Source organism: Acanthochromis polyacanthus, chromosome 21 (assembly GCF_021347895.1).
Source record: "Acanthochromis polyacanthus isolate Apoly-LR-REF ecotype Palm Island chromosome 21, KAUST_Apoly_ChrSc, whole genome shotgun sequence".
Taxonomy (NCBI): Eukaryota; Metazoa; Chordata; class Actinopteri; family Pomacentridae; genus Acanthochromis; species Acanthochromis polyacanthus.
This window is the reverse complement of record NC_067133.1, coordinates 30623517-30643785: the sequence shown is the minus strand read 5'-3', so window position 1 is coordinate 30643785 and position 20269 is coordinate 30623517. Positions and strand designations below refer to the sequence as shown.

Genomic DNA, 20269 nt, shown 5'->3' with positions numbered 1-20269 from the left:
GATCAGATCTCCACAGATTTATTTAGTGTCACTGAAGTCTTCTCACTTTAAACACAGTCACCCCAACAGCAGAGTGAATAAAAAACATTATTATTTGAGGAAAGCTCCATCAACAGGATTCACATTCTGAACATTTATTTCAGCCAAACAACGCTTTATTTTATTTTACTTCTCAGTCTAAGAACCAGAATCTTCTTTGTGAGTCTCAACTTGTTCAACTGCGAGATGTAAAGTTTTTATTCCACGTTTTGAGTATTTCAGGCTCATTCTGAGGTTCAGGATCTTTAAACATGGCTGCAGTCTGAAGACTTCAAACTGAAGAAGCAAAAATCCTGATTTAGATGAGAGAAAATAAAACATTAAGAGAATATGTGACAGAAACACTCATTTTACTGCTTTAAAGCTGTTTCAGTAGCATCAGGATGTTTCCTCTGATCACACAATGAATGATCCTAATTAAAACATGATATTTATTCTTATTAAAACATATTATTTATTCTTATTACATTGAGCCATGAGCTCGGTTAGAAGATCTAATTCTGTCTTTATTGTCTTAATGATGGAAGGCGAGTTTCACTCCAACAACCAGTCAACTCATCAAATTACAGGTTATTAAACATGACGACAGCAGGCATTAGATGTGATGAACCGCCACCACTGGAGCCTCTTTAACCCTCAGATGCATCAGTGGGTTTAAAATGTTCATTTTATCATTTCATGTTCCAGCGATTGTTTCTGATATCACTCCATTTAAATGTTTAAGTTCCCTTTAATGCTTTTAACGAAGTTGTAACATCTGTATAACACCTGGAGCTCTTTATCCCTGATAATAATCATCCAGAGGTGATGGAAAGACAACGGATGTTTTTCATTCTTCTGCTGCTGTTCTGTGTAAAATTCTTCTTTTTCAATCATCAGAATGTTCAAAATCTGTTGTAAAGTGAAAAATAAACAGATTTCAAACATGAAATCATTCTTTTGTGGACAAAAAGTTAAACAATAAAACAAATGATTATTCTGAACCAAAATGATTCTGATTTCTGAGCCGCTGATGGAAGAGTTTAGGTCCAAACACTGGAACATCTGAGGGTTAAAGCCTGTGGAAGATCAGACAGAAAAGATCTTCCAGGTAATCCAGGAGAGGTGGAGGTGCTGCTGGGAGGAGCAGAAGGATAACAGGTAAAGGAGAGCTCACCTGTATGCCAGCTACAGGGAGCATGATGCTAAACCAGACAGGATTTTTATTCAGCTCAGACTTCTGCCGTCATTCCACCTTATTGGTACCTTCATCTACGTATTTCACTATTTTATGGTTCTACAAACTGGGAAATGCAGTTTTCTGTCTGTAGTCTAACCAGAGACTCCATCCTCTTAAAGCTGAAAACGTGAGCTTTGGATGGTCCTGCAGGCTTCAGAAGTGAGGCTGGCAGTCCTCCAGCAGACTGTCGGTGATGTAGCTGATCTTCAGCTGCTTCTGGTAGAAGTCCTTCTCCACAGCGGTGTTCACGCTCCAGCCCACCACCTCCACACCTCGCTCTGCCCAGAACCCCACGTAGTCCCTGAGTGAAGGAAGGTCCAGTCAGTAAACAGACCAGAACCAGGAGGAAGTTTAACAGGAAACAGAACAGAACCAGGAGGAAGTTTAACAGGAAACAGAACAGAACCAGGAGGAAGTTTAACAGGAAACAGAACCAGAACCAGGAGGAAGTTTAACAGGAAACAGAACAGAACCAGGAGGAAGTTTAACAGGAAACAGAACCAGAACCAGGAGGAAGTTTAACAGGAAACAGAACAGAACCAGGAGGAAGTTTAACAGGAAACAGAACCAGAACCAGGAGGAAGTTTAACAGGAAACAGAACAGAACCAGGAGGAAGTTTAACAGGAAACAGAACAGAACCAGGAGGAAGTTTAACAGGAAACAGAACCAGAACCAGGAGGAAGTTTAACAGGAAACAGACCAGAACCAGGAGGAAGTTTAACAGGAAACAGAACCAGAACCAGGAGGAAGTTTAACAGGAAACAGAACAGAACCAGGAGGAAGTTTAACAGGAAACAGAACCAGAACCAGGAGGAAGTTTAACAGGAAACAGAACCAGAACCAGGAGGAAGTTTAACAGGAAACAGAACAGAACCAGGAGGAAGTTTAACAGGAAACAGAACCAGAACCAGGAGGAAGTTTAACAGGAAACAGAACAGAACCAGGAGGAAGTTTAACAGGAAACAGAACCAGAACCAGGAGGAAGTTTAACAGGAAACAGAACAGAGTCGTCAGCGAAACATCGAACCCTCAGACCCAAACAATCAGATCAGCATTAACAGCATTTCTTCTGTTTGGACAACACCAGCTTCATATTTTCATTTCTCAGTCTCATTTAAACATCGTCAGTGAAATGTGGAATATTTGATTTCATTTCATTTTTCTGGTGGATAATTTCAGAATCATGTGTGACATTAATTATTACCTGATTGTTGCTTTTACTGTTCTATTCCAGCCTGAATCCAGCTCACTTACTTTATTTCATTACTGTTTTATATCTTATTGGTTTTTATTCACTGTTTCTGATGCTATTCATTTGTGTTTTCTGAGCAACATCTGGCATCAAACTCACATCCAGTTTTGAACTTTTTATCAAATCATTTAAACAATAAAAGACTAAAAAACTAAATATCTTAAAGACATTTAATCCCTTTCATTAACTGCAAACCTGATCATGAGACGAGCAGCTCGATGTTTGAAACTGAAAACACGTTGGGATGAATCAGAGAGAAACGGGTAAAAACAGGTAAAAAAAAAAAAAGAAGGTAAAAACGGGTAGAAACAGGTAAATGTCTCCTACTGTGAGATGAAGTCTTTCTGCACCAGAATAGCAGAGATTCCACAGAGTTTCCACAGGATGTGATGGTGGGCCCAGTCCAACAGGACGTCCAGGACGCCGGTCCACAGCTGGCCCCACGCTGACAGCGTCCGAGGAGTGCCGTCACCAAACCGGCTGAGCCTCCAGGGCCGGTGGGAGAGAGCCGTGACCACGGAGGGGTCGGTCTGACGCATCTGAGGACCAGCAGAGGGCAGAGGTGAGCTGGACCTGAAGAGGAGGTCCTGGCTAAAAGTGACTAAAAAAAGTCAACAAAGCCTAGAATGAGGCTTCAATCATCCCATTTACAGAGAATCAGTGAAATCAATAAGCAAACATATACACTAAGGTTTGGGTTTGTTTTTCTAGGAGTTTATTAGAGACCATCTGTAATTTAATACAGAATTCTTATTTCAAACATATGCAAATACAAGCAACTGTCTAATATATCTAAATGTCTAAAATATCAATTATTTCTTCCTGATTTAACGACAGTAAAAAAATAGAGGAATATTTAATTTAATGTAAAAGTAAAATTAACACCTTTTCCCCTTTTCTTCTTCTTCTTTTTTTTTTACTAGCTATCACTTCTAATTTACAAAAATACAGTTATATATACAAAATACACATTTTTCATGCAGAGGTTTTATTTATTTATCTTTACAGTTTTGGAAACATTCATATTGTTTTTCTAGGACTTTAGTAGATTTTATCTTTAATGTAACAAAAGGTGATTGAAAATACTTCAGTCCTTCATAAGCACAATTCTTATTTCAAACATGTAAATATGAGTACATTCTAATATCTAATTGATAATATCACATAGTTAATGTGGTAAATGACTATTGTAGCTGTAAACAGCTGATTTTTAATGGAATATCTCCATAGGGGTACAGAGGAACATTTCCTGTGTTCTAATGCTACATTGTGTTAGCTAATGGTGCTGAAAGGCTCATTGATGATTAGAAAACCCTTGTAGTTATGTTAGCACATGGATAAAAGTGGAAAACATGGAATAGTTTTGGTGACTCCAGACTTTTCAACACTAGTGTAGAAATGTAAAAGCAAACTAAGATCAAATCTGTTTTCATTAAATGGTAATTATCTGTCTGATTTGTATTTGTAGGTTTAGTCTCATTCTCATCAGCTTTCAAAACACATTGATTTGCATTTCTATTCATCCAGACTTTCCATCACCTTATAAATGACTTTTGGTTCGAAGGAGCAGACGATGCTGGAGTTGTAAAGGACCGGAAACTTCTGGTACATCTCATGAAGCACCGCCGCCGCCTGGAATAAAACCAGAGGAAGGATCCAGAAGGTTAGAACAGTTTGTTTAGTTCAGCTCAGAAAGAAGAGAATGTGAGTGAAGAGGCTAAAACAGTCTCTGTGATCTGGTTTTATTTATCCTATAAACCAACCCAGACATAGCAGAGTTCTAGATTTGTTCATGAACAGTTCATCTCCATCGCATCCTTCTGTCTTCTTTAATCATAGTTCAACCATCAGACATCTTTCCATGTGAACTAAGGCTTCCTGGGGTTTTCTATCATTGATAGTTGCTTTAATTTGATGGTTTCTTTAAATTCTGCAGCATCGTTCCAGATAAAACACATCAGATCTGAGTATGATCAGACCTTATCAGGTTGAGCTTTGACATTGAAGAAGACGGTGAGCTGCTGCCGGATGGATTCCTCCACGGCCTCCTGCAGAGTGGGAACCTTCTCTCCACTGAACTTGTCCCTGGAGATGAAGGAAAACACAGAAATGACGTCTCAGGTGGACACATTTCACACCTTCAGGGTTAAAAATCCATGTTCTAATCACACAGGGAGGAGAATGCTCCTTACAGCAGGTCTGAGCTCAGTGACTGAATTTAACAAAAAACATTTTCTACAATTCAAACTATGGTGACTTGAAACGGACAGATTTCCAGTTTCTTTGTTGTTTTTAGTATCTGAGGACGATCAGCGTACTTCAGTCTGTGGCGGGCGGCAGCATCCAGCCTCCTCAGCTGGACAAGCAGAAGTTTACTGACGGGTCCAGAGCCGTTGGTGGTCCGGTCCACCGTCTCATCGTGCATCAGGACCGGGACTCCGTCTGCTGTGAAGCTCAGGTCCAGTTCCACCCCGGCGGCTCCGTTCCTACCGGCCTGGAGCAGAAACATCCTGTGATCCAACAACATCTACAGTCTCACAGGAAAAACACTTCTCAGGTCAGAAACAGATTCAGGAACATGTCAGCAGGATGAACGTTAATCTGACGGGAAAATTCAAACGTTCAGGACCTCAGCAGCAAAGTGAAGCTCTCAGTGTGATAGACGGTCCTCTCCTCTGCAGGCTTCACCCTGTCACTGCCTTCACACATTCAGTTAGGATCAAATAATCTGGCTCTCTGGACAAGAAATGATTTTAAAAAGTACAAACACATTTCTACAAAGTTATGGAGGCTCATTAAACATAAACGGTAAAATAAGTCATCAGTATTCCCTCCTCCAGGTGTTCAGTAGCTACACCTCTGTCTGCATGGACTGAACCTGTTGGTCTCAATCAGCTTCAACATCTGGACCTCATTCTTCTTCATCAAACTGATCACTGACTCCAGAACATTCAGCTTGTTGTCTTTAAATCAGTTCTGTGGAGCTCTCCTCAGACCACAGAACCTTCAGAGGCTCCACGTGTCTTCTGGTGAGCTGTAGTCCAGATTTACTTTGAGCTTTTTCAGAGTCTCTCATCTGAGGCCTGGAACTCCTTCAGAGGAGTCATGGAGTCTTGGTGGCCTCACTAGTCTCCTTCTAGCAGCTCCTCCTTCTGAAGAGGACTCCTTCCATCTCCTCATGATGATTTACTTCACATCAGGTTGGAGTTACAGTGAATTCTGATCCAGTTATCACCTATTTTACATTCCATATTCTTTCCTAAATGACATAAACTTTTAGAAGTAAGTTTCCACTTTGACTTATAAGAGTCTTTCTGTGCGTTAAGCCTTCATGATTCTGCTGAAAATCAGCAAAAGGAGCAGACTTCCAGGTGAATATTTGCTTTTCTTACTCTGTATTTTTCATGGCATTCAGTAGCTGCATATGAAGAGAAAATAAAGTCGGTGAGGTTAGAAGGACCTGGACAGAGGAGATGTTCAGCACATGCAGAACTATGATCTGATGGAATGAATTCATCAGATTATTTAAGGGAACATTATCACTGTTAGAAAGCAGCCGGAGATGAAATCAACCTGTGATCTGAAAAATATCGGATCTATCGACTGTAATTGATAAGAATCTCTTCTTCTACTGCACAATAACAGAAACAACCCCAGCATCCATTCCCACGTCCTCCAGAACATGAAGGTCCTGCTGGAGGACAGGCCTGCTCTAAATGTGCTCTCCTTCATTCTCACCTCTCTGATGGCTGCCAGCGTGTTCTCCGGAGCATCGTGGCTCCCTCCCCGGTGCGCCACCACCGGGACGCCGCCTGGAGGAGCCCTGGGCCGCAGGACCCGGCCGGCCTGGTCCGCCGGCACCGGAGGGAACCGGAACATCACCATGAAGACGTAGAGGAACGCAGTGAGGAGGGAGGCCCCGGTGGCGCTCCTCGTCACCAGCATCACCGCCACGAACACCACCGAGAAATACATCACCTCATCCCCGACCTGCAGCATGGTGGCGGGAGGACCGGGAGGACCGGGAGGAACAGCAGGAGGACCGTGAGGACCGGGAGGAGCGGGAGGAACAGCGGGAGGAGCGGGAGGAGAAGCGGGTGTAGGAGAGAGCCGCTGAACAGACGACGGAAGCTCCGCTGTCTGATCAGCTACATGATGGAGGGTCGGAGAGAAGAGAACTCACCGATGGACGGAGGTGGAGGAAGAGAGGAAGAGAGGAGGAGGAAGAGGAGGATGGGTGAGAAGAGGAGGAGATGAGAAGGAGCGTTGACGCTATAATCAATGTCAAGCTGGAAAAATTAAAGCATATTTATAAAGATCCGTTTAGAAGACTGAACCAACAAACCAAAAAATAACGTTAGGTTCCTATATTGGAGATGAAATATTTAAAAGGATCAGATTTATTAAATGTGGACATATTTAAAAGGATCAGATTTATTAAATGTGGACATATTTAAAAGGATCAGATTAAAACGTTATTCATATTTACACCTCAGTAAATTCAGTCTGACAGATAAACAAGTGATGAGGGTAAAACCTAAACATAAATTCAACAGTGAAAATGATTCCTCCACAAAACCAAACATCAGAAGAGAACAAGGAAAGAATGAATGTTCAGAACACTGAGCTTTAAGGACATATTTAAAGATCAAGAAGAAAAGAACGTTTAGATGTCTGCTGAACGAACTCTGAGACATCCGTAGATTATTCTGAAGCTGACTGTGGTTCCTCCTCATGGATCAGCTGTTTGCAGTCAGCTGGATGTGGGCGGTGAGCTGAAGCTTTGCAGCAGAAGGTCACAGTAAACTGGACTCCGATGTTTGTCCCTCACCGCCTCCACCTCCCTCCTCAGAAGAACCGGGTGCACCGAGCCGCCTTTCCTCAGGACGTCTGGACACCAAATCCAAAGACAGCAACAAGATCAAGACCAAATAAAATCCAAAAATAAACACCTTCCATGAAGAACGGTGATTAAAAACAGGGTATCTGACTGTACAAACAGAGGAGAAAAGAGCCACATAAACTGCATTATAAAGTCTGATTTCTGTGCTAAACTATTATGTTCACATCTCTGGTGAACATCTAGTTTTGTGTCTAAATGTTCAGACACATTCGACCTTTTCAGACCTACCACTGTGCACCAGGACAGATTCTTACACTTTTACACACTGTAGGGCATTTTTTGGAGTGTTTTTATTCACTTTTATTGTTGGGTTTAATCAAAGACCAGAGAGAACTCATCATGAGATCTAAGAACACTAAATCTGACTGAACCTTCTAACAGCCTCTCTCAGTACTAAAACCACTCATCCAAAGCTTTTAAACTACAGCTGATCTACTAAAGACTTGGAATGAGCTAACACCAGCAGTCTGTGAGGAATCACAGGGTTTGAATGTTCTACTTATTAGCAAGTAAAGAGAAAACAAAGAAGGAAAAGTCTGCGTTTGAATATTACCCAAAAACTAACTTTTCATTTCTTCACTGACATTTTAAACCACAATCTGCTGACAGAAGGATGAACTCCTTCCATCTGTTATGATCCAGACCTTCCCTTCTTTAAACCAAACCCTGCTCCATTTTTCTCTCCAAACAGAAACAGCTCAGTGTGAACTTTAAATGGCTGCAGCTTTCGTTCCCTAAATGTTTCTGGCTCATCCAGATGTTCTACAAGTCCACACTTTCAGTTATCAGACACTTTTATTCACAGAGACGTCCATCTGAGAGCAGATCCACCAGCTAGGATCTAGTCTGGAGAAAAGAACCTGGATGAGATCCATAAACAGGTTCTAGTGATGATAGGAACATGTTGGCAGGTAGGAGGGAGATGTTTTCATTCAGTTTTGAATGCAAGTGTCACAGTTTTGAACTTCATGCAGGCAGCGACTGGAAGAAGAGGTTTGACCTGCATGAAGGGAGGCCTCCAGTCAGGAGCTGCAGCAGTGGATGGTGATGGTAGAGACCTGGACCAGGAGTGGAGCTGTAGGTTCAGACAGAGACCTGGACCAGGAGTGGAGCTGTAGGTTCAGACAGAGACCTGGACCAGGAGTGGAGCTGTAGGTTCAGACAGAGACCTGGACCAGGAGTGGAGCTGTAGGTTCAGACAGAGACCTGGACCAGGAGTGGAGCTGTAGGTTCAGACAGAGACCTGGACCAGGAGTGGAGCTGTAGGTTCAGACAGAGACCTGGACCAGGAGTGGAGCTGTAGGTTCAGACAGAGACCTGGACCAGGAGTGGAGCTGTAGGTTCAGACAGTAGGGGTCTGATCTTCCTGATGCCCTACAGGATGAATCAACACGACTGAGCATCAGAGGACACATGAAGGTTAGCTGGTCATCCATCATGAGACCCAGGTTTCTGTCAGACTTTCAGGGTCTCCGTTGGTCTGATTCCAGCTGGATGGTGGTTTATTGTTGTATAGAGGGACTGGATGGGATGACGAGGAGCTCAGGTTTGGAGAGGTTGAGATGAAGGTGAGTTTTTTCATCCATGCCCAGATATCTGTAGACATGATGAGACGTTGGTTTGAATTCTTCAGTTGCTGACTTTTGTGATGAAGTTGCAGATAAAGTTTTCTTCCTCCGTCACTAAACGGATGCACACAAACTTTCTTGGTTTTTCTGATCTTGTCATAACTTCAGCAGTTCCATTCACCTGTCAGGTCTTTAGGACATTTCAGGCAGTAAAAATGACCAGCCAGGATCATGATGGTGTAGTTTAATAACCACCTGCTGCTTTGTGGCAACAATCAGCTGCTGTTAGATCCTCAGCCGGCTGCTTAAAGGACTGATTTGATGATGTCTAACTGAAGCTGAAAAGCAGTGATTGCACCAGCAGATGGCAGTGATGAGCTACAGTTTAAACGTGTGCAGCTTCCCTTTCCTTCCACCGGGTGGCGATCATCCACTGCTGAAATGTTTCATCTCCCAGGGTTCCCACATTGTCTGCTAACATTCAGAGGCCTATTAAATTACTTCAGTTGCAGATGGTTGAGAAGCGGCGGTGCTAAAGTGCTGCTCCAGTGGTGACACGCCGAGCTCACTCATGTAAACTCATCATTCGATACCCGCCTTTGTTCTTCAAGGAGATTGAGGGGATTTTTAGCTTTTGTGTCTACTGTGCTCAGCTGGGACGGATGAAGGGAGGTGGGACTGAATGAAAAGAGAACAATGACGGCTTGTGAGGAGTTCTCCTGGAGCCAACAGGGAGAGAGGCAGCGTTGTCCATCATTCTGTCAGGACACGCTGCAGACATCTTCACAGATATGCGTTTGAAATACAAGAAGCATAAGAATGGGATCAACTATTAAAGGAACAAGAAAGAGAAAAGGGAAGCTTCAAACAGAGCCGTGCATGAGAGTGAAGAATGCTTCCAGATTTGGCGGTTATGGGCGCTGTTAGATACAGACGATCACTCAGTGAGACGTGAAGCCGTCTCATTTCACAGAGACTCCAGGCTGTCCAAGAATCCAGAGAGAACCCGGCACATGTTCATTTACTGAAAGTGTACGGGGCAGATGTGCTGCCTGGAGAAGCTCTTCATTCACTGAAATCAGTTGTTCTGGATCAGTTTGGTGAATTAGATAAATAAGTAGAAGTGAAACACCTCAGGTATATGACAGTATGTTAGGGTTAGGGGTATTCACTCCAAGAATCCCATAAAAAGACCGAAGCTGTCAACACATCTCTCAGTCTTTTCTTACGTCTTCATACATCTGCGACTCCAGCCAAAGCCCAGAACACCTTTAAAAGTGGTTTCATTCAGCCATAAGAGTCAAGCAGCTGGGTACAGCTGATGCTAACAGAAGCTACTCACACAGAGTTAGGATGTACATGAGCTGAGGCTGGTTTAAACTGGGCCTTTTGGTGTTCCAGTGAGTGTTTCTGGTGGCAGCTTGGTGTCGGTGGACTAACTCAGAGCAAACTAAAGGCCTCATGGTCATGGAAAAAGAAGGACTGTGGCTCATTTACATGTTTTTAACAGTTTCTGGACTTCAGCTGAGCACAGAGGAATAAAACAACACGGATAAGAAGTGATGGAAGAATCAGAACAAGAGTGGATGTGGACAAAAAGAGAAAATCCCCAGACTTATCCTTTAAATAGTGAGAGTTTGTCCATCTTCCAGGGTCCAGGACGAGTTCAGACAATAAGAAATTCTCAACGGTTCCTTTCATGTTTATATTACAGTAAAAAGGAATCCTTAAAAACACAGCTGTGTGAAGCGGCTGGGTGTGTTTAACAGTATGAAGACCTTTTTAATGTGCAGGATAAAGCAGAGCTCAGTCTGTTCTGATGGATGCTGCTCTTCCTCTGAATCAGGGGTAGACGTTTCTCCCCTCCAGGCCACAAAAAACAGAAACAAGTTCTCCTTTCTGAACTGTACATAAACACTGAGCAGAGGAGGAGGTAACAAACGGTGTTTTTGCTGCTAACGCCCCATCAGCTCATGTTCTGTGTGATATTGTATTTTTATTAGCTTTTTACTGTTTGTTTATTGTGTACCTGCTGCAGAACAAATCACCCTTCAAGGGACAAATAAAGCTGGTTAAAAATGTAGAGAACACAGAAAATCCCTCCTCTGTGATAAATGCTGACATCAGGCCATCCATGAAGCTCATTTACATCCTAATTCTGTGTTCTGCAGTCCGGTTTTCCAGACATTTGATGAGCAGCAGCAGAAATGCTCGTTGTCTCTGTCGGTCCTGCAGAGCTAGCGTGATGGACTTCATGGACTGGAATCTACTGCTGCATCTGGTGAGAATGTGTCCTCTGTCTGTTTTCTGTCTGTCCTCTGAAGATGAGCGATCTGAGGAACTCTCATCACCGGCTGAAGCATCAGCGCTCACCTGCATCCTGTCAGGAGCAATGACAGCTAACATCCATGCGAGTGGGAGAGAGTGAAAGTCCAGGAGTTTGGTCTTGGTTACGTGGTTCAGGAAAAGCTCAGACTTTCCACTGATGCATCAATAAAACTACAGGCCGCGTATGAGAGGAGGAAGACAGACTGACAGATAGAAGACGAGGGAGTGAGCAGGAAGACGTCCTCATGTGGTGGTCATTAGGGAGCAGAGGCAGAGCTTTGCCACACACAGTCCATCCCGCTGTCTGGTGCTTTTACAGATAAGATGGCTCACATATTCACCCACAAACCTGCTCCTTATCCATTTCTGGATTTTGTATTTCACTCCTGAAGCCCACCACCAGCCCAGCTCTCTGGAGACCTGAAGCAGGAGGAATTGTTCACGCTGCTGTTGGTGATAAATCACGTGGAAAAGAAGGACAATGGGGAGCTTTAGAAATAAGGGAGAGGAGGGCATGTTGGCGGCAGAATAATGTTTGATAGAGGAGCGTCTCAGACAGGCTGATCTGCTCAGCATCACACCTCAGCTCTGCTTTCATCAGAATTATCAGCACACTGTGGTCCTCAGAACGCCGTCTAAGAGGCTGATTATGTTCATTTTGTCGTCTTTTCCATTAGATTAGCGTCTCCTTTTAACCAATCAGTAAGGACTATTCAGGATGTTTTTCCTTGACATCACACGTCAGATGATGCTTCTGAGGCAGACAGCAGATGCAGCTGAAACATGCTAAGGTAAAGCACCCTTAATAATCCTTACTAACTTTTCTGGTAAAAAGGAAAGGCTGATCTACCAGTCATAAGGCCGATCTCACACCATCTGAACCACAGAACTCTGCTACCGTCTTATCAGCGGGTCAATCAAAGACTGAATAAAACCATGATGCTTATGTGAGGAGAAAATATTTGTGTCTCCTTTTCTGAAACCCAGACAAACTATGATTTTTGCAGTGAGTCATGTGACCTGTTTAGCTTCCTGTCCTCTCAGAAACAAACCCACACAGCCTCACCCAGCACTCGGTCCTGCACTGAGCCGTCGGGGTCGTCCAGGTGCAGGAGGAGCTGCTGAAAGAAGAGCTGCAGATGAGGGCTGCACAGCTCCAGGTCGTAGTCTTTGGTCAGGCTGGACAGCCACAGATCCAGAGCCTGCAGAGCCTCGCCACGCACCTCCTCACTGCTGTCGTCCAGACGCTTCAGCAGCTCTGCAGGAGAAACCACTCCAAGCATTAGAGGGCAAACATTCTGGTGGATCTGCTGCTCCTCGATCACGTTAGGTCCACAAGCTGCTGAGCAATTATTCCAAATTAAATGTAAAGCATGGAATATTCACACGACCGTTCAAAAGTTTGGGGTCACGTAGAAATGTCCTTATTGTTGAAAGAAAAGCTGTTTTTTTCAATAAAGATCACATGAAATGAATGATAAATCCAGTGTAGACATAATTAACGTGGTAAATGACTATTGTAGCAGTAAACAGCTGATGTTTAATGGAATATCTCCATAGGGGTACAGAGGAACATTTCCAGCAACCATCACTCCTGTGTTCTAATGCTACATTGTGTTAGCTAATGGTGCTGAAAGGCTCATTGATGGTTAGAAAACCCTTGTGCAGTTATGTTAGTACATGGATAAAAGTGGAAAACATGGAATTGTCTGGATGAGCCCAGACTTTTAACAGTGGTGTAGATGGTGGAAATGATTTGCAGATGAGTATTTATCACTCACCGGGGTAAATCTTGTTGAGTGCCTCTTGGTGCAGACTGGTTCCTATGAGTCTGAGAATGGCAGAAAGAGAGCGGCAGGCAAACAGTCGGCTCATCTGTGAGTCCTCGTCCAGAGCTGACAGCAGCTGAGGCCTCAGCTTCTCCTCCAGCCCGAGCAGCTGCACAGAAAAGACGGAAGCTCAAAGTCTGTCTGCAGCTAGAACAGTTCAGAGTCACTCAGTGCCTTTATCTGGAGTGTAGGTCCATCATCTATGCACTGTTTAATCCTCTGTAGGGCGAAGGTGGAGGACACCTGGACAGGTCTCCAGTCTATCATAGAGACAGACCAGTTTACAAAGAACACATTAGAAAGCTGTTTTTGGTGGTAAAGTTTTACATTTTTTCATCCAGAGGTTATGAACTTGCAGCTTACTAGAACGATTACTTCCAAACATCTTCATCACTGCTTTTCTTAAGGAAGTTAGGCTTTTATTTGCTTCAGTTATTTAAGTGGAATATCACCTGAAGTATGACAGACACAGGTTGGATCAGTGTGTAGAGTCACACAGACTGTTTTCATCTCACAGCAGATGAGGACCAGAGCTAATGGACAAACAAGGTGAGGCTAGCATGCTAAGCCAAGAGGCGATGGCTAAAACCTCTGTCCCGCTGTCTGTTTGCTATCGAAACCGTGCAAGAGAAACAATAAAAAAGGAGCGAGGGGAGATGGGGGGGGAGACAAAAAGAGGAGGAAAGCTTGGCAGAGGTGTGATCCGGCATTACATCAATGTGAGGGTGTAACTGGAGCTGCTAATTGTTTTCACAGGGAGCAGGGAGGAAACATGTCGTGCTCAATGAAAGGCTGTTTGACACGTCTGTGGAAACACACACACAGCGCTCTGTTGTTACATCTGTCAGGACATGAGCTTTATTTCATCTCCACTCATCTTCAAACCTTCAAAGCAGCGCGGCCTTATCCAGCCCCCCCGTCAGGTTTTCTGTTAGTGTGAGGACGTTTGGGTGACATTAGATAGAAGTCTGATCACACATCTGCCCCAGATGTTTGCTCAGCCTCCTACTTAAGGATGTGTGAATAGAAGAGGTGCGTGAGCCGGTTTCAGCTGGTCACTCTGCACACGCCAGGGCAAACGCAGCCAGATGTTTGTGTGTGTGCTGTAACTCGGCACATGCTCTGACAGGCAGGTGCAGGGCATGTTCCGCTGATAGTTCCTACATACAACAGTGGAGGCTTTGTTCCTGGGGGACAGAGGTATGTGAACTCGGCTGCCCCGGCGTACACCTGCTACCTGCAGGGGCCAACTCCTCCAGCCAACCGCAGAACGATGGAGGACAATTTATTTTCCTAAAAGGCCAAGTGGGACCGTCTATTTTGATGTGAAATGGACAAAACAGAGAATTTCAAGTAAATGTCAAACCCTGATGGATTGCAAGAATGCACTACCACATCTTTCCTTTACAGCTGAGTCAATAAAAAAGTGTTCCTGCAGATTGGAGATTAGAAGGACACACTGCTGGAGAGCCTCACATCCGGTGTTTGCTTCCAGGGCTTTGGGTCCCTTTGTGAAGGTAGCAATGGGAAAAAAACTCTGTGTTCAGTGTGCTGGTGGATAGATTAGCAGAGGTGCTGGTGTGTGTACCTGTGCAGGTGTGATGGCCTGTCCATGCAGCAGGGCCAGCACACAGCTGAGGACGGCGGTGCGCACGGCGGCAGCAGTGCGGCCTGCATGCCACACCAGGTTAGGAAGCAGGACGCCACACAGGAACTGCTCTGAATCCTCACGGAAACGTCTGGAAAGATGCACAGAAGTAAAAGAGACTGAATGAGATGTTTTTCCTGCTTTATGTTTTTGCCATTCATGTATTTTGTGATGGCTGCACAGTGGTTCAGTGGTCAGCACCGTCGCCTCACAGATAGAAGAGCGATGGTTCACGTCCCAGCCTTCTGGGATCTTTCTACATGGAGTCTCCATGTTCTCCTGTACATGTGTGGCTTTTCTCCAGGTTCCTCCCACAGTCCACAAACATGCTGAGGTTAACTGGTGGTTCTATGTCTCTAAGTGTAGCCCTGTGATAGACTGTTACTGTCCAGGTGAACCTTCACCCTCAGTCTGCTGGGATATTCTCCAGCCCCTACTGAGGATGAAGCGGTGTTTAGATGATGGATGGATCTTGTGAATGATTGCTGTTGGGAATGGAACACAACGGTTCCACAATCCTGCAGCTCTTTTCCCACCGTTCATGGGGCAGGAGGGTGGGGCAGAACATCTGGGCGTCCTCCTTCCTCTTCTGGCTGAGGCCCTCTGACATCCCAAACTACCAGAATCTGCACCGCTTTCTACTGCAAACCAACTCCTGGATGCATTCGGTTGTTCAGCTGCTGTCACAATAAACCTGTCATGTGCTGTTTGATGAACTGTGCTGTAACGTTTCAGTGCCAGTAGGGGGCGACTGTGTGCCACTAAAGCAGCTTCATGCTGACAGGTGCTGACAGCTCATCATGAGTGATGCCAGAGGACAGACAGACATGTTTCCATACTACAGTGATGATGTCCTACAGGAGAAGAGCAGGATTCTACCTCCTCATTCACGCACACAGAGCAGAGCAGGGCTTTGTGAGCGTACAGCTCATGGGCCTGTTTGTAGAGAACACAACAACACAGCAGGTTTCAGCTCTGCTCTGCTCTTACGGTGACATTCTTCCACAAATCTCTATTGTTCAAACAACAAGTGAATCTCAGCAAACTGAGCATTAGTTTGACTCATGCAAAGAATTGAACCTCATGAATGGAACAGAACACTAAGATCTGACGTTTCTCTCTACCTCCTTCAGCAGCAGATGTTCCTCCACATAAAGAACCAGGTTCTGCTCCAGGTTTCTTCCCGTTAAAAGGACTTTTTTCTTGCCATTGTGGCCTTATTTCTGCTCTGGGGGTTCATCTGGGTTCTAGAAAGCATCTTCAGACAATCTGACCTCTAACTGGCGCTTTAATAAATAAAACTGAAAAATTAAGTTGAATTGAGCATCCTGATACACTGATGTTGCAAAATTTCATATAATTATCATCAATTCATGGGAAGTAATGTAAGGAAGCACCAACACAAACACACAGTCAGACCTGCTTCCTTTGTGGTGCTTCACGTTTCTACCTCATCTTTAATTAATAATATTATAATTCCTGAGCAGAGCTGTGTTTGAATTAAAGGAACACGGGGCTTTTCCTCGCTGAACATTCTGACGCTTGAATCAGGACTAAAGTCGTGGTTTTTACACTTCATACTTGCGTGAAAGAACACATCTCCGTTGTGATTTTGGCTCACCACATCCAGAGGAAAAAAGCCTAAACTTTCATTTCTTACACTTGGCCTTCTACTTCGGTTTCATATGCAGCTTTTTAATCACAGCACACAGATCCAGATGAAACAGAAACGTGGTCGGTGTGTGTGGATGAAAGGCTCTTCCATGAACACAAACTTTCCCTCCTGCTTGTTCTGTGGAGCTGTCATTATGTCATTTTGGTTGCAGAACAAAGCAGAGAGGTTTTCTCCATGACTATCATTGTCCTCCTGATGACATACGGCGTGTGTGTGGCCTGCAAACATCAGCTCATAAATCCTGAATGGAGATATTATGGCAGACCGCACAGCCCCACATGGGGTGATTTAAGCATTTGTTTGAACCCTTTTGAAGGTAGAACATGATTTCTGTCTCCTGGTGGTTCTGTGATTACCGCAGATAGAGGTGAGGAATGAGGGAAGCAGCTAGCAGTGCAGGAGGACACACACATCTTTTGTCTCATTAATGGACACAAAAAATGATGAAAGCAGAAGTTCCAGCTTCCACATTTTTTGGCAAAGGTGTCAGAATATTCTGGCTTCACATCACTTCGTGTTTATGGGACATTTTTCACTCATGAGGATGTTGTTCTGTCTGGGATATAGAATGTGAATGAAACGTTCAGTTTGTTCCTGCTGCTACCAAATGGAAATACCTGCTGACCCATACAGCGTTCTGGCCGCAGCATGAGGCTGAGTTACAGACGCACAGATGTCTCCATGGCAACACCACAAACCAGCTCATCTTTGTGACGGACAGGAGCAGCTGCTGTGATCGCTGGGGACCTGGAGAGGCCTCAGGTTGGAAGCCTTCCCTCAGACTGGAGCTCTGAGCCGGCATGGTGGGGCTGGTGTCCGTCATCCCGGCTATCCCACCGCCTTCACCAGTCCACAACCATCCAAATCACTGATGAGAGCCTCTCAGACAGCATGTGCCATCTTCTTCTTCAGACAGGCTGGAAGTTATGAACTAATCTGAGTTAGTCCATCCGACACTCCCTAAGAGAGCGTTAGAACTCCAGCAGGACTTCCTGTGACTCATCATTTCTACATTATTACTGATAGAGTCAGTAAAGCATAAAGGTGACTTTATCTTTCTAGTCCAACGAGCTTCACTGTATGTTCATGAAGCAGCCTAAAACAGTCTGATTGCACATTTTTCATTAGTGTAAATAAGTATTTACTAAGACAACCAGACTCTACACAGCAATACATGAACACAGTGTCCTTACTGCCATGACTTCTTAGGATCAATCACTTACCTTTTGTCTTTTACCATGATATTGTTTAAGCTGACACCAAGTGCATATTCAGCACTGCTTTTACAGGAGTCTCTGACCTTTTTTTTTAAAAAAAGAAAAAGTTTACCTATAAGCATCCAAATAAATTCAAAGGATCTCACACAGCATGTGCCATCTTCTTCTTCAGACAGGCTGGAAGTTATGAACTAATCTGAGTTAGTCCATCCGACACTCCCTAAGAGAGCGTTAGAACTCCAGCAGGACTTCCTGTGACTCATCATTTCTACATTATTACTGATAGAGTCACACGTGGATCTAACTCTGATCATCAAAAAAATACAACAACCTTAATGACAGTTTGTTGTTTTTAGTGTTTTTATGTCAAAGTATGGACATGATGGTAATTATTGCAGGAAAAAAGCTGGAAGTGTGTGAGCAGTGCTGATAATGCTGACTGGGAGAACAGACTGAATACACTGAGGCTGAAGCTCAGTGGAACTTTGTGCAGTGATGAAATCTAAAACAGCTCAGCTTCAACCCTGTGTGCGTTTCTTTGTTCAGCTTAAAATGCTTTCATGTTTGCCTCTCACCCTCGGGAATCCAGAGTGTTGTCTGCATCCAGCAGCAGCTTGGCGAGCATCGTGAAGACGCTCATTCTCATCTCTGGGTCTCTGTTTGGTTGGAGGCAGCAGCAGAGGAGAGGCATCAGCTGGCTCACAAACTCCCCAATCACTGGACCTACAAAGACAGAGTCCACATGAAAGACTTTAAACCTCCTTTACTGGACTGGAAGAAGAAGAACCAGAAACGCTGCTTCCATCTTAACTACTCGACCATTTCACTCTCCATCACCTGCAGCCTGATCATGCTGTTATTGGCATTAATGCAGCTTTGGATCTTATTTGAATGAAATCCCACCTGTTAGGACACAGTACACCTGTACACCACGTAGTCCGCAAAAAGAACTGAAAATATCACACAGATGCATGACAACAGGTGAGCAGATTACAGGTGGAATCATAGACAGGATGACTGGAGTGAAGCAGGATTCTTTATGTGAAGTTTTCCTAAAAGAATCAGCCTGTCAGTCAGCAGTCAGATCACTCACATTCTATCCGTCTTTCTGGGTCTTTTGAAAAGAATCTAACTACTAAAAACTCCCTGTCCAGCATGTTAACAGAGATAGAACACTTCTGTAAACAATAAGTAAATGTCCACAATGTAAGGCCTTTTAGTTCAGAGTTTATGAAGAGCTCAGAGAGCAGAGGAAATGAGATGTACACACGTGGACAAAATTGTTGGTACCCCTCAGTTAAAGAAGGAAAAACCCACAATTCTCACTGAAATCACTTGAAACTCACAAAAGTAACAATAAATAAAAATTTATTGAAAATTAAATCATCAAAATCAGCCATCACTTTTGAATTGTTGATTAACATAATTATTTAAAAAAACAAACTAATGAAATAGGGCTGGACAAAAATGATGGTACCCATAACTTAATATTTTGTTGCACAACCTTTTGAGGCAATCACTGCAATTAAACGATTTCTGTATTTGTCAATGAGCGTTCTGCAGCTGTCAACAGGTATTTTGGCCCACTCCTCATGAGCAAACAGCTCCAGTTGTCTCAGGTTTGATGGGTGTCTTCTCCAAATGGCATGTTTCAGCTCCTTCCACATATGTTCAATGGGATTCAGATCTGGGCTCATAGAAGGCCACTTTAGAATAGTCCAACGCTTTTCTCTCAGCCATTCTTGGGTGTTTTTGGCTGTGTGTTTTGGATGGTTGTCCTGTTGGAAGACCCATGACCTGCGACTGAGACCAAGCTTTCTGACACTAGGCAGCACATTTCTCTCCAGAATGCCTTGATAGTCTTCAGATTTCATCGTACCTTGCACACTTTCAAGACACCCTGTGCCAGATGCAGCAAAGCAGCCCCAAAACATTACTGAGCCTCCTCCATGTTTCACCGTAGGGACAGTGTTCTTTTCTTCGTATGCTTGGTTTTTGAGTCTATGAACATAGAGTTGATGTGCCTTACCAAAAAGCTCCAGTTTGGTCTCATCTGTCCAAAGGACATTCTCCCAGAAGCTTTGTGGCTTGTCAACATGCATTTTTGCAAATTCCAGTCTGGCTTTTTTATGAGTTTTTTCAGCAGTGGTGTCCTCCTTGGTCGTCTCCCATGAAGTCCACTTTGGCTCAAACAACGACGAATGGTGCGATCTGACACTGATGTACCTTGGCCTTGGAGTTCACCTTTAATTTCTTTGGAGGTTGCTCTGGGCTCTTTGGATACAATTCCAACGATCCGTCTCTTCAATTTGTCATCAATTTTCCTCTTGCGGCCACGTCCAGGGAGGTTGGCTACTGTCCCGTGGGTCTTGAACTTCTGAATAATATGAGCCACTGTTGTCACAGGAACTTCAAGCTGTTTAGAGATGGTCTTATAGCCTTTACCTTTAAGATGTTTGTCTATCATTTTTTTTCGGATGTCCTGGGACAATTCTCTCCTTCGCTTTCTGTTGTCCATGTTCAGTGTGGTACACACCTTTTCACCAAACAGCAGGGTCACTACTTGTCTCCCTTTAAATAGGCAGACTGA

The 20269-nt window shown here is 44.0% G+C and overlaps 2 protein-coding genes across 4 annotated transcripts in view; both read right to left on the bottom strand.

The window, feature by feature from the left end:
- Positions 1-118: 118 nt before the first annotated feature.
- On the bottom strand, positions 119-6803 carry LOC110952018 (glycerophosphodiester phosphodiesterase 1-like). Of its 2 annotated transcripts, none has more exons than XM_051940887.1 (6): positions 6250-6803; positions 4830-5005; positions 4491-4596; positions 4051-4143; positions 2839-3112; positions 119-1559 (listed from the first exon to the last, which is right to left on the bottom strand). In XM_051940887.1, the coding sequence occupies exons 1-6, from the start codon at positions 6508-6510 to the stop codon at positions 1504-1506; spliced, it is 966 nt and encodes a 321-aa protein (XP_051796847.1). In that variant the 5' UTR covers positions 6511-6803; the 3' UTR covers positions 119-1503. The 2 variants fall into 2 exon arrangements, with proteins under 2 accessions (XP_051796847.1, XP_022051022.1); XM_022195330.2 differs by having other exon boundaries at positions 2839-3050; positions 6250-6787.
- A 156-nt stretch (positions 6804-6959) lies between these two features.
- The window catches only part of LOC110952015 (dynein axonemal assembly factor 5), a 36195-nt gene continuing 22885 nt past the window's right edge, over positions 6960-20269 (bottom strand). For both annotated transcript variants that reach the window (XM_022195325.2, XM_022195326.2), the window contains 5 exons: positions 18255-18402; positions 14728-14878; positions 13092-13248; positions 12377-12568; positions 6960-7401 (listed from right to left, as the gene is read on the bottom strand). In XM_022195325.2, coding sequence (XP_022051017.2) covers positions 7265-7401; positions 12377-12568; positions 13092-13248; positions 14728-14878; positions 18255-18402 — 785 coding nt within the window. In that variant the 3' untranslated portion in view covers positions 6960-7264. The remainder of the gene's footprint in view (positions 7402-12376; positions 12569-13091; positions 13249-14727; positions 14879-18254; positions 18403-20269) is intronic.

Bases quoted from the DNA above. Each gene is read 5' to 3' on its own strand.
- LOC110952018 (XM_022195330.2), bottom strand. From the start codon at position 6,510: ATGCTGCAGGTCGGGGATGAGGTGATGTATTTCTCGGTGGTGTTCGTG. The intron at 4,597-4,829 runs GTACGCTGATCG...CTTCATCTCCAG, and splicing joins GCCGCCCGCCACAGACTGAA to GGACAAGTTCAGTGGAGAGA. The intron at 4,144-4,490 runs GTCTGATCATAC...GTTTTATTCCAG, and splicing joins TCAAAGCTCAACCTGATAAG to GCGGCGGCGGTGCTTCATGA.